A 17,413-nucleotide genomic window follows, 5' to 3' on the forward strand; every position below is an offset into this window, starting at 1 on the left:
CCGAGGCCGCTGGACACAAAGTGGGGACATAAAAAAGACAAAGACTTGTGGATGAAAAGTCAAAAGGTGACAAACTGGCAGGGTTACGTCTCTGATTAGGATGATGCTTACATTTTGATGCCTACATAGCATTTTTACATGTTGCTTTTCTTCTCTTTTTTAATGTTTTGTGGTACTGGCTGCTGTTTCTTGTGTGTCTCTCCTCCACCTCTCTGCATCATCTCCTCTCCTGCAGAAGGTTGCATGATCAGGTAAATTAGTAAAAAAAAAATTCTTAGGACATTGACTAATCCATCACCGCTTGCCAACCTTCAGTCCTGGTCTTGTATTTACCTGAATGAACACAACAAACGACAATATTAAAAACTCTGTCCATCATTGGTATCTATAGCTTTTTTGTAAAAACACATCAGTACTCATTAGTTAGTACTAAAGATCTATCATATATAGTGAATCACTCTAGTTTTCCTGCATTTTAACCTGGAACACTAGTGGAATCCAGGGCACACTCACACTTCTGTCTTTTCTTAATGATTTGTGGAGAAAAACAAAGAAGTGCCCCCCCCCATTTTCTTCAAATTCATAGTCACTCATTCATCCCAAACCTCCCTTGCTCTCTCTCCCAAACTCCCACCCACCCTACGTACTCTCTTTTCTTGGCAGCAAAGAGCAAAATAAATGCATCCCAACAGTCTGGGGGGTTAGAACAACCCATTTGCTTTAATGAGGTGATCCAGTGTGTTTTCTCTCCCTCTCCCCTTCTTTCCTTGTCTATCGCTCTCTTTCTCTGTCTTTAGCCAATTACACACTGTCCTGTTTTGCATCCCCCCCCCCCCCCCCTCTTTTTTTATGCTCACACTCATTTTCCCTCCTTCTTTCTGAAGGCCTCGGTAAGCCCTGATAGGCTTGCTGGGGATAAAACCTGCAAGTTGGGAGAGGAGAGGGACATTTTGGAGCAGGATGGCAAGAGGGACGGTGGCCACATACCTGCATGGAGTCCTTCTCCTGGCTCTGTGGAAACCCTCGCTGCAAGGAGGTGGGTCCCCTTTACTGCATGTGTGTGGCACCCAGTAGAGATCAGGTGTCACATAAAGTTTCTTTAGCATTTGTAAAAGAGAAATTCATGGACAGCTCTTTTTTTTCTTTGTTTGTCTATGTTCTATGAGATCTGTGAGAGGTTTTGCATTTATAAACTGGCCGCTAACAATTATTCTATTATTATACCATCGATTTCCTCAGTGAAAGCACATTGTATTCAATGTCCAAAAATCTACTACAGAGCTAAATTTACTTGACTGAAGAAGCTATTTCTTAGCACCATGAGTGTAGCATCATTACCAACATGTCTGCAGCCTGTCCCATCTCAACTCTGAAGAACTTAAAGTCTAAAAATGGTTTTCTTAGTCAAATTCATTTGCAGCCTTCTGAAAATACTACATTGACCTTGCAGTCAACATGCCTTATATGTTCATAAAAAGTGCATTTTTTTCTTAACAATAAATCAAGAAGACAATGCTTTGTTGAGTGATTCTAAGATATTGCTGCTTTAACTTTCCAAATGCTAGTTTCCTCCCCCCTCATCTGTCTGGAAGAAAGTGCTGAAGCAGGTGAACGCGTAAATTAAGGATGACACACTTTAGACAAATAACTTCTCAAAGCCCAGGTGTATTCATTTTCTCACAGTCAGCTCCTGAGGCATGAGGTCTGGACAACAGGGTTATACTTAAAGCTTTTAATGAGGTGTTGCACCGTATTAAAAGGTTTAATTCAAACTGTGTGCTCCAGACCTCATCCCTCCAAGATGCCTTTTCATTGTCTTGTCTGTTTAAGCTTTGAGCCGGCTGATCTGAAGAGGTTCCCCCTCAACTCTTCCTGTCTTGTTAGACGAGACATCCGCTGGTTTAAGAGCTGTTCTAGACTGTTGTGTAATTTGCATTCACTCGAGGTCAGGCTGAACCACTGCACGATCACTGGAAAGCAAGGAGATGGTATCTGCTGTTTAGCTTCTTTGTTTTGGTCTTGCTTGGGATCTCAACATCTGCATTCTTTAAAATGGTACCTCAAGCCAAAAATAAATTGAAAACCTCAGCACAGACTTTATAGGGTACAGCAAAAGTTAAACTGTGTGAGTTTTAGAAGCAGAAGCCAAAAATAAGGTAAGAATGCCAGATTGCTTTTTTGCCTTTATCTGATAGGACCACCTACCTCCTGAAGTCTGCATTGCGTGATGACTTCAGTGACAAAAAAAGGCCAGCATACAGAGAGCGCACAATTAAGCTGCTGGATACAGGAAGTGTTACTTAAGTTTTTGTCTTTCTAAATTAGATAAGAGTCAGTGTTGCGATGGCAGGAAATGAGAAGTGAAAAGAGGATTACATGACAAAAGGTTTTCCTGCCTTGAGTGAAATATGATCACTGGATTTGGATGTTAAGTGAGCCATCAGACATACTGTGACTTTTTCTGAGCTTTAAAATAACAAAACTGAAGTTCAGACTCTGTGAAGTTATAACTCCTTGCAAATTAATCCAAGTTGTTGGGTGCTATAAAACAAGATATTGAACTAATTGAAACCCGGTGATGGGAATAAAACTTGCAAAAACAACCAGCTCACCAAAGTGCATTGAAGAACATCCAAAACAATGAAAGACCAGTTTTAATCTGAAGCTCAGATGTAAACCTGTTGATTGTAATAAAGGAAATAATCACCAAATTCAGCAGAATTTGTCCTCTGGGGTTCCCGCAGTTAGGCTAGCATGGCCTAAAACAGTAATATTTGTATATGGACTTAGCAATTAAATGTGGCAGGCATTATTACTTCACTAATGAGTTATTAATGACCCTGAAGAAAAATCCCTTTCCAAACAGTGACCAAATCTCTGGTGAATTTGAGAGCATACCTGTCCTGTCCAATGTTCAATTCCAATAAAAATTCCTCCAAAAACAACAAAAGCCTTTTGGCAAGCCTGTCCAGAACAATCTAGCCGGCAGAGCTGAATGACCGAACAGTTAAGTTATTTACTGTGTTGGAAATGTGCTGTACATGGCAACACTATGAGATCAGTAACCCACATTCTTTAGGAATCCCTACAGACCTTTACACATCTGGACTGTGGGATCTTAGAAAGCCTTTCCTTTTATAGTTGTTCACGCTCCCTGGTTCTATTTTTGGTTGTTGTGATTTGAAAACAACATAGGTGCAAAAAAGTGTGAGAATTGTGACCGAAGCATGCCATTTGTATGAAACAGCGTTTGTTATTGGCTGCAGAGAAACTCGGATATGGAGCAAAGAGATGATAATCGTTGCGGACAAGCGCACACGTACACGCTTTCCACACTTTTCATCATCTCCCTGCTTGTGTGGCATTAGATTCTATTTGTTAAATGTAATCCTTGGTGTTTAGGCAAATTAAATGGGTTACATCCTGCAAAGAGGTGAAAATTATGCCCTATTAGCGCCGACAGATGACTCACAAATTCCACAAATTCTGTCAGGAGCCCGAAACATGGTCACCAATAAATTGCTGTGTTTGTAAGGTGATGTAAATGGCTTTGTCTGCTCATATAAAAAGAACTGTGCAACTTTATTTTATCAATAATACCCACTGTTTTTTTATAGCAGAATATTTCTACAGGCACAGAAAAACCTACAATATTAAACACATTGCTTTTGCACACTGTGAACAGGGGTATATGTACCTGCTGGAGGTGCGACTGGAGGAGTCGGGCCAGGAGCTGGAACCGGATTTGGACCAGGAGGCATTGGGACAGGATTTCAGCCTGGAGGAGGTGGACCAGGAGGCACTGGTACTGCTCTAGGAGGCTTTGGACCAGGAGCTGGTGGAGGTAGGTTTGAGAGTTTCTCCCCAAGTTTTACTGAATCTGACTGCAGCTGCACAGAAACACTGGCTGACATGTTTCAAGTTATCCTTGGACCGCTACAGGTAATCAGCATTCCTTTCAGATGCAGTTGTTCTCATAAAAATAGCTAAAGATTTAAGATTTATCGTCAATTACACAAGCACCATTTTTCAAATGTTCTATACCTTCTGTTTAAATGAAATCAGTTACTGGAGGAGTTCCAGGTTACAAGCCATGAAAAAGCTTTAAACGCCACGCTATGTTTTCATGTCTCACCAATAATGAATTCCTCATGTTGCGTTCAACAACAAGAACAAAATCTGGCCATAAATTTGCCTATGATGTTTGGCTGCTTTTCAGCTTTCTACATACACATGTCATCTACATCAATCTTTCTGTGCTTTCAACTCACAATCACTCTATTCCTCAGGGGGCTATGGGGGTCAAAGGCCAGGTGGTGTAGGCCCAGGAGTCGGACCAGGTGGAGTGGGACCAGGTGGAGTTGGACCGGGTCTGGGACCAGGAGGAGTGGGACCAGGAGGTTTTAGGCCCAGCAGCTTTGGTCCTGGAGGACTGGGACCTGGAGGCGTTGGGACTGGTAAGACAAATATAGTCGTGAGATATTTTGTTTACTTCTTGATTTATTGATTGATTTAATTATCTGCAAAGAGCAAAGTTTTTCCTTCTGTTACTTTTCACCTAACTGTCCTGATTACTTTCTTCTTAAAGGTGTCAAGCCTCCAAAAACAGGTAATATGTTTGTTTGTTTTTTCAATAAATCTTCAAATGTCATGAAATTTATGCAACAAAAAGTCAACTTATAGATCACTCTGATGGCTCTAAGAGCTCAAGGTGATTTCTCCTTTATTTAAATAGGAGGCGGCTATGGTACTGGTGGAACAGGACTAGGACCAGGCGGAGTCGGGACGGGTGGTTTTGGAGCAGGTGGTGTTGGTCCTGGTGGTTACGGAGCTGGGCCTGGAGGAGTTGGTCCAGGAGGTTTTGGAACCGGCACTCAAGGCATATTCATCATGATTTTTTTTTCTTTTTTTGGGGGGGGGGGAGGGTACAGGTAGCATATCATAAATTGTAGATTTTCAGCACAACAGTGTGTCTCAGCAACAAGTGACAGGCATATTTGATAAATAATATAAAACATAAATTAATACATTAACTTCACAAAGAGATTACTCGTGAAAAAAAAATCAAGTATTAATAATGCAATCTGCTATTTTACGTATCGGTATCGGACATAAAAAAGTGGTATCGTGCCATCTCTACATAGTACATGTTAAAGTTCGGGGATCTGTGTTCAGCCTCTGGTTAATTCCAGGGAGCAGGATAAGAACAGCATCGATGTACCTTCATTTCATATCTTCTGTCTTCTAGTTTACTGTTGGTGGGGACCCAGCCTGATCAGTACAGACACATACAGCGATAAAGGCTGATCCATTAGGCTTGGCAGACTCCCAATGAAGGAAAAAAGTCATTACATGAGTCAGAAAGACTGATATGTTTTGGAATTTCAGTCCATTCTGTTTTCAATCCCCCAAATCATGGAAGTGACAATATCCAAACTAATCCTAGACGTTAAACATAGGCTTTGTGTAACATTTTGAAATCCATCTATTGTGCCTTTATTTAGAAAGCGTAAACAAACCAAGTCCAGGTAAGTGTAAGCAAAGGAAACAGATTCACATATCATATTTTCCAGTTTACTGACGTCTGGCCATCTCAGTGAACACATTTTTCATCCTCACTGCATGTTTATGTACACTAAGTATGTGCGTGTGTGTGTGTGTGTGTGTGTGTGTGTGTGTGTGTGTGTGTGTGTGTGTGTGTGTGTGTGTGTGTGTGTGTGTTGCATGTTCCACTCTGAGGAGGTACATGTAAACATAGGCAAGCAATAGAAGGCATGCATTATGAATAAAAGTAAGTTCCAAAAATGGAAACCATTGCAAGCCAAAATTATGCAAACGAACACAATGACAATTCAATTATATTTCAAAGAAAAAAGTTCTTGTGTGAAGCTCGAAATGACCTAATTTGTATACGAAGCATGAACAGCAGCACCTGTTTTAACGGGAAGTTGCAGAATTTTATTTATGCTACATGTTTTATTTTCATTCATATCTCTTTAGAGGCTTTTGATTCCTCTCTTTGACCAGCTGTAATTGATTCAGTTACTGTTAAAGCCGGAAGTTTAAGAGGTTTTAGAGATTATGACTCTAAAAACTGTAGTTTTGTCTTGAGCAGACATAAATGTGTAATAGTACAAAAAGTACATCAAGTTGCACAAAATTAGTTAGTGTATGATTTAATTTGTGTTTGGAAATTTAGGTAGTACTAAGTGCTCCTTCTTTACGTTTTTTCACCAGGGTTTGGAGGCCTTGGAGCAGGAGGTACTGGGACTGGTGGAGGACTTGGAGCTGGAACAGGTTACACACCTGGAGGTCAGCAGATTTCATATGTCTGTATCAGCGTGGCTCTTGCATGTATATCAGCTAAATACTTACCTTTATACATGCTGGATCTCTGTGATCCAAATACCATAGGCATACTGTACATACCACACAAAGCGTTGGAAATGGCTGAAATATGATTTATTTAATCTTCTTAAGTTTCCATTTACCATAAATGTGTGGTAAACATAAATATAAACTGCTTGCCTTTAAGGATGCATATGTAGCAAATAACACTCTGGTCTAACACAGGTGGATATGGAGGTGGTTATGGACCAGGTGGAGGAGTTCAATACCCAGGAATTGGTGGAACTGGTCCCAAACCTCCTAAAACAGGTAGGTACTATATGTTTATGAATTAATATTAGATGATACTATATGACTGACCTATGATATCATATCTTTCTTTTTCATCTTAGGTGGAGTTGGGACAACACTTGGAGGAACAGGATTTGGGCCTGGAGGTGCAGGGGTTGGGCCGGGTGGAACAGGATTTGGGCCGGGTGGAACAGGATTTGGACCAGGTGGTGCAGGGGTTGGGCCAGGTGGAACAGGATTTGGCCCTGGTGGTGCAGGATTTGGCCCTGGTGGTACAGGAGTTGGGCCTGGTGGAACAGGATTTGGCCCTGGTGGTGCAGGTGTTGGACCGGGTGGAACAGGATTTGGCCCTGGTGGTGCAGGACTTGGGCCTGGTGGAACAGGATTTGGCCCTGGTGGTACAGGAGTTGGGCCTGGTGGAACAGGATTTGGCCCCGGTGGTGCAGGACTTGGGCCTGGTGGAACAGGATTTGGCCCCGGTGGTGCAGGACTTGGGCCTGGTGGAACAGGATTTGGCCCCGGTGGAACAGGATTTGGCCCTGGTGGTGCAGGACTTGGGCCTGGTGGAACAGGATTTGGCCCCGGTGGTGCAGGAGTTGGGCCTGGGGGAGGTATATAATATACATACATTTCCTCAACAATAGAAAGAAAGCTTTTGTGATTAAATCGTAATAATAAATTGATATTTAAACAGTGCATGCCGCATTTCCCGCTATTTGTAAAACATACTATTCTGAATTTTCAAGTAGTTTGTGTCTTACTTTTTAAAGTTGATGAAAATTTTGTCTATAGAAAACATTTTTCCTCTTTCAGTTCCAACATTGCCACAGACTGGTACCACTGGAGGAGGACCTGGGGTAAAGAGTGGTGGAAAAGCATCAAAGCAAGTCCCAGGTAAACTTATCACAACACAAAAACACGAATGCAAAAGGCTTTGCAGTTCTAAATTTAAACCAGAAACACTGATTTTTTTGGGTGGCGGTGGGGTATTGCGTTAATATGATGTCACACAGGCATTGGCGTGCCTGGACTCTATCAAGGTGGATTTGTCCCAGGCCAAGGTATGTTGAAACATATCAAACATATGATAAATAAATGCACGATGGTACGATAAAATAAACAATATATCAGTATAAGAGATTTTGTTTACAGAAGAGGTTGCAAGTGTTATCCCGTCTTCTCTGATCAGGGTTTGGAGGCCGTGGTGTTCTCCCTGGAGTGGCTACAGGAACTGGACTAGGAACTCAGAGTGGTATGTACATGAACTTTGTGAATACTGTAAAATCTCATCTTCAAAAAAAAAAAAACACGTTGCCTTGTTCCCTGCAGGAGCTGGAGTACTTGGTCAGGGTGGCACTGGACCGGGAGGTGCAGGCAGTAAGCATCATAAAGCCTAAACCTAAAAGCTGTGTGATATTACAAGTACAACTGTTGTGCATTAATTGGCTTTTAAATATTACGACCTTAAAAAAATATTAGTGAATGGCAGCAAGTTAGAACCTTAAAGGGCTTCTGTGTAAAGTCTATCTCTCACCTTAGATGGGCGAGGACAGCCATTGCCTGGGATTTTTCGTGGTTATCCCCTCATATCACCAAAAACAGGTAAGAGAAGCAGAGACATGAAGAAGATCCAGCATGTAGCGCTACAGGCCAGCAGGACAAAAAGGAAAGGAAAAATTCAACTTTTTTTATTTTATTTGCAGGAGTGGGAAAATCCAAGAAGAATCCAGCCAAAGCTGCAGCTAAATACGGTACAGACCACAGTTGAGGTGTAAGCCTCATTTTCAACATCAATAATGCAAAAGTAACTGAATAATTGTGGTCTAATAGAAAAATACTTTGTTTAAATTTGTATTTATGGAGGTGGAGCTGGAGGCGCGCTTGGTCAAGGAGGCACTTTTGGGGGTGGGGTTGGAAGAGTTCCTGGAGGGGGAGTCTCACCTGGGTTAGGTGGTGGAGTTGGCACAGGAGGCGGACCTGGATTTGGAGGCGGAGTTGGAACAGGTGGCGGTATTGGAACAGGAGGTGGAGTTGGAACAGGAGGGGGACCTGGATTTGGAGGTGGAGTTGGAACAGGAACTGGACCTGGATTTGGAGTCGGAGTTGGAACTGGAGGTGTCCCTGGATTTGGAGGTGGAGTTGGAACTGGAGGTGTCCCTGGAGTAGGTGGTGGCATACCAGGCTTAGGTAATTCCATACTCCTGTCAAAGTTACATCATGCATCCATTCAGAAATCTTCTATTCATAGATGTTATTTATAAATTCTGAAAATTCTTCAACAAACAAGATTTGAAATTAAATATGTTTATTGGGGTTTAATGGGTCCTTTTGTGGTTTGGTAACTTTGTATTCTGATATGGCCACAGGTTATGGCCCAGGTTCAGCCAAAGCACGCAAATATGGTGAGACACGTTTCTTCATTTCTGTAAAATACCCAAATTACATGATGAATATGTGTTGTTTGCAACACTCGAAGTGCCTTAAATTTCTCCAGGTGGTGGAGGTGTCGGGACTGCAGGAGGGCCTGGTTCTGGAATTGGAACAGGAGGGGCAGGTGGTGGCTATGGTTTTGGTCCAGGCGGCTCAGGTACTGGCACATCTGGAGGCCTTGGAGGTGTGAGACCTGGCTCTGGAGTTGGTTTTGGTCCCAGTGGTACTGGCACCAGACCAGGTGGTCTTGGCTATGGTCCAGGTGGTACTGGCACTGGAACAGGTGGTCTTGGCTATGGTCCAGGTGGTACTGGCACTGGACCAGGGGGTCTTGGCTATGGTGCAGGTGGTACTGGCACTGGGTCAGTAGGAGTGGGACCTGGGGGTAATTATGAATCACTATATTAAAATCTCATATTAAATATTAAAATATACATAAACTATATTGTACACTACTATCAACACTAACTTGAGAATGTGCAGTTATGAAACCAAATCTATGACATTATCAAAGACATACAATATACATAAATACTATAATTTTATTTCAGGGTATGATGCCAGTGCCAAAGCTCGTAAATATGGTAAGACATAACTTCTCTATTTATTATAGATTATTCATCAAAATAAATCAAAGTAGCTAAAAATTAACAATTTTCTCCTGAAAGGCATGTTAAGTGGGGCTCTTGGAGGTCCAGGAACAGGTACTGGAGGACTAAGGCCAGGTGGTACTGGAACTGGTTATGGCCCAGGCGGCGTTGGCCCAGGCGGCGTTGGCACTGGCTATGGCCCAGGTGGAGTTGGGCCAGGTGGAGTTGGCACTGGCTATGGCCCAGGTGGACTTGGACCAGGTGGAGTTGGAACTAGCTATGGCCCAGGTGGACTTGGACCAGGTGGAGTTGGCACTGGCTATGGCCTAGGTGGAGTTGGACCAGGTGGTGCTGGCACTGGCTACGGTCCAGGCAGCGTTGGACCAGGTGGAGTTGGCACTGGCTACGGCCCAGGTGGAGTTGGGCCAGGTGGAGTTGGTACTGGCTATGGCCCAGGTGGAGTTGGACCCGGTGGTGCTGGCTATGGCCCAGGTGGAGTTGGACCCGGTGGTGCTGGCTATGGACCTGGAGGTATGATAGAAGAGAAATAAGGAGCCATGTCAGAATTAAAATAGGTCCACTGGCTAATATAAAACTAATGCTGATGCGTTTGCAGGTTATGCTGGAGCCAAAGCGCGCAAATATGGTAAGAAACAACCTACTAAATGTCTGATGACATTGATGCAGTAAATTTGCAATTTCATAAAATATATGTATAGAGAATATCAGAATATCCACCTGAACTCACACAACTATGTACTTCTAATGAATGTTACTAATCACACCTTTAGTTTTGACATCTGACAAGTCTGTGGATCTGACAAGTTTTTGTTTTCTCATAAAATCCTGCTCTCTGCAGGTGTTCCTGGAGGTACTGGAGGTGCCCTTGGTGCAGGAGGCCTTGGAGGAGGAACCGGGCCTAGTTCTGGGCTTGGAGTTGGAGTAGGGGTTCCTGGACAAGGTGGAGTGTCAACAGGTGGTGGACCGGGGCTAGGACTCGGGGCAGGTGGTATACCGGGGTCTGGTGTTGTGACAGGAGTTGGACCAGGCGGATTTGGACCAGGCAGTGCTGGAGGTACAGACATGAAACGCCTGTCTTATAGTTCTAAATATGATACACTTAGCTTTAAAGGATTTGTCCCCTCGTGCTTATCTCACAGGATATGCAGAGGGACCCAAGTCTAAATATAGTGCAAACTAATGTAATATACATGAGCATTAACACAGGAAGAGTTCAAAATATAATGTAATTTTATAATTAAATGAAGGCAATAATTTTAAGTTTCTTACATCAGATTTTGGTAGGAATTATAATCAGTCAATTAGAATTAAATCATTTTTGATATAAATTTTTAAACAGCAACAATATTTAAAATATTTCCATGGTTAGAAATTGTTTTTCTTTTTAAAGATATTTTAAGCTTTTGTTATAGATAAACTACTCACACACTTTTGAACCTTCCTAGGTCTTCCTGGTGGTGGCACGGGCCCAGGGACTGGAAGAGGATATGGACCTGGTGGTTATGGGCCTGGAGTTGGCACAGGCTATGGACCAGGTGGAGGTTATGGTCTAGGACCAGGGACTGGATTTGGACCAGGTTTAGGAAGCAATGATAATTTTGCTAGACAATTCTGATTGTAGCGCTTTAGAATCTTTAAAATGAAACTTTTTATGTGTATTTGCAGGTTATGGACCTGGATTAAAACCTGCTAAATATGGTATGAATGTTTTTTTTTTTTTTCAAACTGAATTCTCTTACTTTGTGAATAATGGTGAAAATATCTTCATATGATTTTGATGAAGGCCCAGGTGGAGCTGGCACAGGTGGAGTACTTGGAGTGCTCCGAGGGTTATTAAAAACTAAAATATTAGTTGCTCATTTCTTTTTGTTTGTTTGTTTCAAAGTTAGCAAGGAAAATTAGGTACAAAAAAAATCATTCCATTCAGGAAAAGTAATATACAACAAGCTACACACTCACTATTCCTGTTGTTTCTAATGTTTACTTAAAATGATGTTTTTTACTCTCTTTTTTTTAACCACATTTGATTTGTTGTGATCCTCAGGCTACGGCACGGCTGGATCTAAAGCTGCAAAGTTTGGTAAGGTGTAGTCTGACAAGTCAAGTGGAAAATAATAAATAAACTTTTTAAGCACCTCTTTTGAATTTACCTCTTTTATAATCTGTAGGGCAACCTGGTGGAGTTGTACCTGGGACAGGAACTGGAACCAGCACTACAGTAGCAGGAACAGGGACCGGCCCTGGCGTTTCAGCGAATGGAACCACCACTGGCACCAACCAGACAACAACCAGACCAAGTGGTGAGCCTCTGTGCTAAGGATAAAATTAAAAAAAATCATATTACAGTTAACTATCATTTTCACAATTTACGAGTTCAATTGTCTATTGCTGGATCAGGAGGAAGACTTGAAGACACAAGAGGCACACCAACCCCGGCAACAGAAGGTATCTGTGCAGTGTTAGAGTAAACACACACAATCAATATGCAAACACGTTTTATTTGACTATTTAAATTTATATTACTAATCATTCCAGACATTACATGGAGTGCTAGTTTCTAATCTCAGTCCTTTTATTATTCTGTCCTTGTTTCAGGTGATGATATTTACACTGTGATAGAGGGGTCTGGAAGTCCTGGTGGAGAGGGTGTGTGAAACTCTCTGGATTCTTGAGAACATTTTCTTATGTTGAAATCATCCACAGACTTTTGTGCATATGACAGTTCTCACAATCAATCAGGTCAGGAATTCTGATGGTTGCTGAAGATGGTGCACAAACAAAGAAGCAACACAAAAAAACAAACAGCAACAAAAAGAAACCTTAATTTGTAAATATTTGTTCGAAATAAGTTTTCAGATGTGAAAAGATTCCTACATAATTATTAAAACAGGAGGTACCGGTGTCGGTGGCAGACCAGCGGGTACAGGGAGTGACAGAGATCGTCTAGGTGGAACAGGAATCCCCATCATTGGACCCAAGCCAGGTATTTTTGGCCATTCATGCTACAGAGATATAGATATATGCATATCATAATTACTTAGTTACTGGTTGAACCACGTGTTTCAGAAATACCAGTATTAGTTTAAAAGTTGTATATTAGTTGAAACTTTCTGTCATCTAAGCAGTATTACTTCAATTTATGTTATTTAATCTATCTGTATATAACAGGAATCAACGGGACAACACTTCCAGGTCAGAGATTCTGTATTTATCCATTTCTGTGCATCAGTAGCTGTGTCTTTGTCTTTCACTGCTTTCCTGTTCAAGTCATTATACAGATTTCAGCTACATTTGTTGTGAATCAAAAGAGCTGGATTTCTTACATTTGGGGGTGGACAGTGCCACCATGTGGCCATTTGAAGTATACATGGGCGATCGTGGCTCAAGAGTTGGGAGTTCACCTTGTAATCGGAAGGATGCCGGTTCGAGCCCCGGCTTGGACAGTCTTGGTCGTTGTGTCCTTGGGCAAGACACTTCACCTGTTGCCTACTGGTGGTGGTCAGAGGGCCCGGTGGCGCCAGTGTCCGGCAGCCTCGCCTCTGTCAGTGCGCCCCAGGGTGGCTGTGGCTACAACGTAGCTTGCCATCACCAGTGTGTGAATGTCTGTGTGAATGGGTGGATGACTGGATATGTAAAGCGCTTTGGGGTCCTTAGGGACTAGTAAAGCGCTATATAAATACAGGCCATTTACCATACAACATGGTTGCCACAAATTCAGATTTTGACTAACATATTCAACCATTACTAAAACATTTTTAATCTTTTCTCCAACAAATTTCATCCAGTTACTAATCAGCAAATAAATAATATTACAGACTAGTAGATCTAAAACAACAAGCACTCCATGAGAGCAAATGTCCACCAAGCCAGCGCAGCATTTACTTTTGAGGGAACTGCATTGTATAATGTAGATATCTATTTTGCTTTTTAAATTCTTTTTAAATGTACTTTAAGATGTTTGTAGTGCAGTAAAAATCAGGTAAGGGTATCCAATGTTAACTTTGATTGCAGAAACTCTGAAAATACTTTCTTGAAAGATAAAAAAAAAGTTTGGGGTCAACTTGAAAGAAAAGAAGATGTAAAATATAAAACTGGGAATATGCCCTAAATATTGCCAATGCAAACAAACGGCAGTAGAAAGCATAGTTTTAAAGATAAAAGACATTTTATGAAAGATTGACCGTAATTGAAGTTTAAAAAGAGCTCAGAGGTCCAAAATAACATGACATTTACAATCCCCATGTATCATCCCTATATGCTCACATGCTATCAGTACAAACGATGGCAGTAAGAATCACTGTTTTAAATACCTCTTTATAGCTTTACAGTCACTTTGAGTTTCTGATCAACCTATTGAAACTGAATGAGAGGTCAGAGGTCAAATGTGAGATGATATTTTAAATCTTTATATGGTACTCTATATGTTGACAATAGGCACCACACTTCTAAGAGTTATGGTTTTTAAGTCATACAGCTTTTTTCAACCAATAAATCACTGAGTTGATTTTTAAGATCTTGGTGGATGCAAGCCAAATTTTAATGGATGGTTAAGATAACCCCACTCTACACTGAGCCATCATGTTTACGGACAGAAAGACAGAAGAGATAAATATATTCATTCTATAGTAATCTGAGTGCGATGTGGTAAATAATGTACTTTATACTTAAGATAATATTGTCTACATATAAAATCGTGCCCCTTACTTTGCTTTAGTGCACATTTTGTTTTGTATTTGTACACCATTGCTTTGTTGATGGTCTTACGTGACACACCCAGTGTATGTGTGCAATAGCAAATTAAGTTCTTTTCTTTATTTCATGTTTTATTATTGATATTCTTCAGTGTAAACTGGCTGCAGTATTTTCACACCTACCAAACCTGCAGCAGATGACAACTCTCAAAATCCAAAAACTTGAATGAACTGATTACAGCAAGCAATAAATATCTTTGTGTTCTATTAAGTGTTACGAGGCATTAGGGGTGTGTGATTACAGGTCAGTAAAGTGCCAATACAATTTCCTGATGGGAGATCTTTATTTACTGAGCAAAATCTAATGGTCACGAAGATTAGAGTTAAAACACTGGTGACATTTTAGGGGACATCGAAATATATTCTAACTGCAAAGCATCCAACATCTGTGAGGCAACAGGAAGTCCACTTCTCTTCTTTGAATTTATAACAGTTAAACTAATAGCTTTCTTCCTACATTCCACAGGATCCACAGGCGTGACCCCTGGTAAGTTAGTATAAATAATTAACACTGAGATCTTATTTGAAGGAAAGCAGATCTCATTCTAAACAGTACTTGACTATAGAGATTGAAAAAGCATGTGCATTTGAATATAAAACTGAGCATGCAGTGACACACTGACTCCTTTTTGATGTGGCTCGTGTTATTTCTCCACTGAAATGCTGTCACGGCTGTCACTGGTTTACCTGAGAGTACCAGAGAATACTGCATGGCAGACTGACACCAGTTAACAGCTGCAAATTGAAACAAATGTTGCTTAACTTTTTCTGATTTATGCTTTTACAAATAAATCTGTACTGCTGTTGTTACAGTCGTTGGTGGAGCTGCGCAACCAAGTGGTATGTAAACCTCCATAAACTGCTAAAGTTTAAATAAGTGCTGTCAGGATTTTACTTACCAGTGTTTCTGGTTTCAAACCGCTGGTGCAGGTGTTGGTAAGTAGGCCTATATGTGGCTTGCAGATTTCTGAAAGATACAAAGATATCAGCAAACACTGCTGTGTCATATTTACACTGGCAACTCTCTTGAACATTTCTCTTTAAAATTCAGGTGGGACAGGACTTCCCCCTACAGGTGAGATGTATGAAAGCAAGATGCAGTGCACAGCATTTCTTTGATGTGTTTTTTGCAAAGTTATTCACAAATTAATATTATTTCTCAAATCTGGCCTTTTACAGGTTCTGGTGGTGATCTGACTGGAGTTAAACCCCTCAAACCCCCAGGTGATTAAAACAGGATAAAAATAATCAATTACAAATTAAGTTTAGGGATTACTTACTTATACTGATCACAGATTCAAATCATAAGATTAGCAATAGGAAAAGACTAGAAGTGAGACTAAAAGGAAAAATAGCTACCATTTTGAATAAAGACTGTAAAGAGAAAGGTCATATCAGCTGCAATGGTGGTGAACACTCATCCGCACACCATCTATGTTCTGTCTGCAGGTGTCCCCAGAGGTGACACACCAGGTGAAGGTGATGGAGAAGGAGGCCCTGATGGATACAGGGGTGGTACAGCGGGTACAGGTGGACAGGGAGGAGTAGGAAGGGGTCCCACCAGTGCAGGAGTTGCAGGAAGTGTTTCAGGTGGTGTATCAACAGGAAGAGAAGGCAGCCCTGCTACTGGAACAGGTGTTGGTTCAGGAGGTGCAGTTGGAGCAACACCAAAACCACCTAAAGGTGCCACTTGTGCCTTTTAACTAACTATCCAACTTCTTGACAGTGTGTGCAACTTGCCATGACTAACAAATATTACAACAAACAGTCATGAAGTATAAAAAAAACACCACACACTGAAGGAAAACATCTAATATGTCTTCATATTTTTAAACTATAGCTTATAAACCTATAGCAGGAGGCACAAGTGGTGGACAGGGAGGAGTGGGAGTAGGAGTGGGAAGTGGTCCTGGATCTGCAGGAAGAGGTCCTGGAGCAGTGGGTGGAGGTCCTGGAGGAGGTGGTTTGGTACCTGGGGCTGGTGGGCCTGGTGCAGTAGGAACAGGAGGTGAGCTGCACTCATGTTTTGGTCCTCAAATGTTTGTGTATCCACGCTAAACTTAAATTCCTATAATACAATAACATAATGATTCCCAGTTTATGCACTTCACACATTTTTCTATTACAGGCTATGGTACTGGAGTTTTACCAGGGGGAGGTGCGCTACCTAAAACTATCTTTAACATTTAAATCCCAGCAAATTTAACAACCCACATTTGAGAATATTTTTGTTTTTCACTCACAGGCATTCGTTACCCTACTGGAGCTGGAGTAACAAAACCAGGCAAAGGTTTAGAAACTGAGAAATTATGTTCTCCTTTTTTAAATTAAGACTTTTTGTTTAATCTTTAGCTATGAGAGATGCTACACAGTCCATTCAGGGTGTTTATTCTTTCCATCAGCATATGGGACTCTTGGAGCAGGGGGCCAAGGTGGGGTTGGCCCCGGTGGATATGGCACTGGTCCAGGAGGTTATGGCACAGGGCCTGGAGGTTATGGAACCGGTCCAGGTGGATATGGTACTGGGCCTGGTGGATATGGAACTGGACCTGGACGCTATGGTGGCGTAGGAGCAGGAGGAACAGGAGTAGGCCCTGGGGGAGGTGTTAGACCTGACGGTGAGTTTACATTGATCAAAAATATCTAATTTAAATAGTTTATAACTATTAGTATTAACAGTTTTAAATGCTCTGTTAACCAGGTTCTAGATATGGCACAGGTCCAGGACTGGGCACCGGCACTGGAAAACCACCTAAAAGTATAATGAAGTGAACACACAGAGTAAACCTACATAAAGGAAGTATAGAGAAAACTGAAACTAAACATTTAAAATATTTGATTTTTAGGCTATGGAGCAGGAGCTGGTGGTACTGGGTTTGGACCTGGTGGCTATGGGACTGGACCAGGTGGAATAGGTTATGGACCAGGTGGCCTTGTGCCTGGTGGCACTGGTCCTGGTGGTGCTGGGACCGGAGGTGCTGG

The 17,413-nt window shown here is 41.6% G+C and overlaps 1 protein-coding gene across 1 annotated transcript; it reads left to right on the plus strand.

The window, feature by feature from the left end:
* Window positions 1-923: 923 nt before the first annotated feature.
* Window positions 924-17,346, plus strand: elnb (elastin b; the record flags this gene model as incomplete). The annotated part of the gene is made up of 40 exons (XM_080867049.1): window positions 924-1,036; window positions 3,686-3,844; window positions 4,290-4,457; window positions 4,589-4,609; window positions 4,736-4,879; window positions 6,238-6,312; window positions 6,574-6,657; window positions 6,741-7,250; window positions 7,453-7,533; window positions 7,653-7,700; window positions 7,829-7,891; window positions 7,969-8,016; window positions 8,179-8,241; window positions 8,343-8,390; window positions 8,503-8,826; window positions 9,006-9,041; window positions 9,134-9,454; window positions 9,621-9,653; window positions 9,738-10,190; window positions 10,276-10,305; window positions 10,519-10,734; window positions 11,126-11,257; window positions 11,346-11,378; window positions 11,725-11,760; window positions 11,849-11,980; window positions 12,078-12,125; window positions 12,276-12,326; window positions 12,571-12,663; window positions 12,849-12,872; window positions 14,898-14,918; window positions 15,245-15,271; window positions 15,483-15,506; window positions 15,611-15,655; window positions 15,881-16,114; window positions 16,272-16,439; window positions 16,560-16,589; window positions 16,677-16,721; window positions 16,834-17,018; window positions 17,133-17,189; window positions 17,278-17,346. The coding sequence occupies exons 1-40, from the start codon at window positions 961-963 to the stop codon at window positions 17,344-17,346; spliced, it is 4,455 nt and encodes a 1,484-aa protein (XP_080723175.1). The 5' UTR covers window positions 924-960.
* Window positions 17,347-17,413: the final 67 nt, after the last annotated feature.

The sequence above is a fragment of the Rhamphochromis sp. 'chilingali' genome (genome assembly GCF_963969265.1).
Source record: "Rhamphochromis sp. 'chilingali' genome assembly, chromosome: 19".
Classification (NCBI taxonomy): Eukaryota; Metazoa; Chordata; class Actinopteri; order Cichliformes; family Cichlidae; genus Rhamphochromis; species Rhamphochromis sp. 'chilingali'.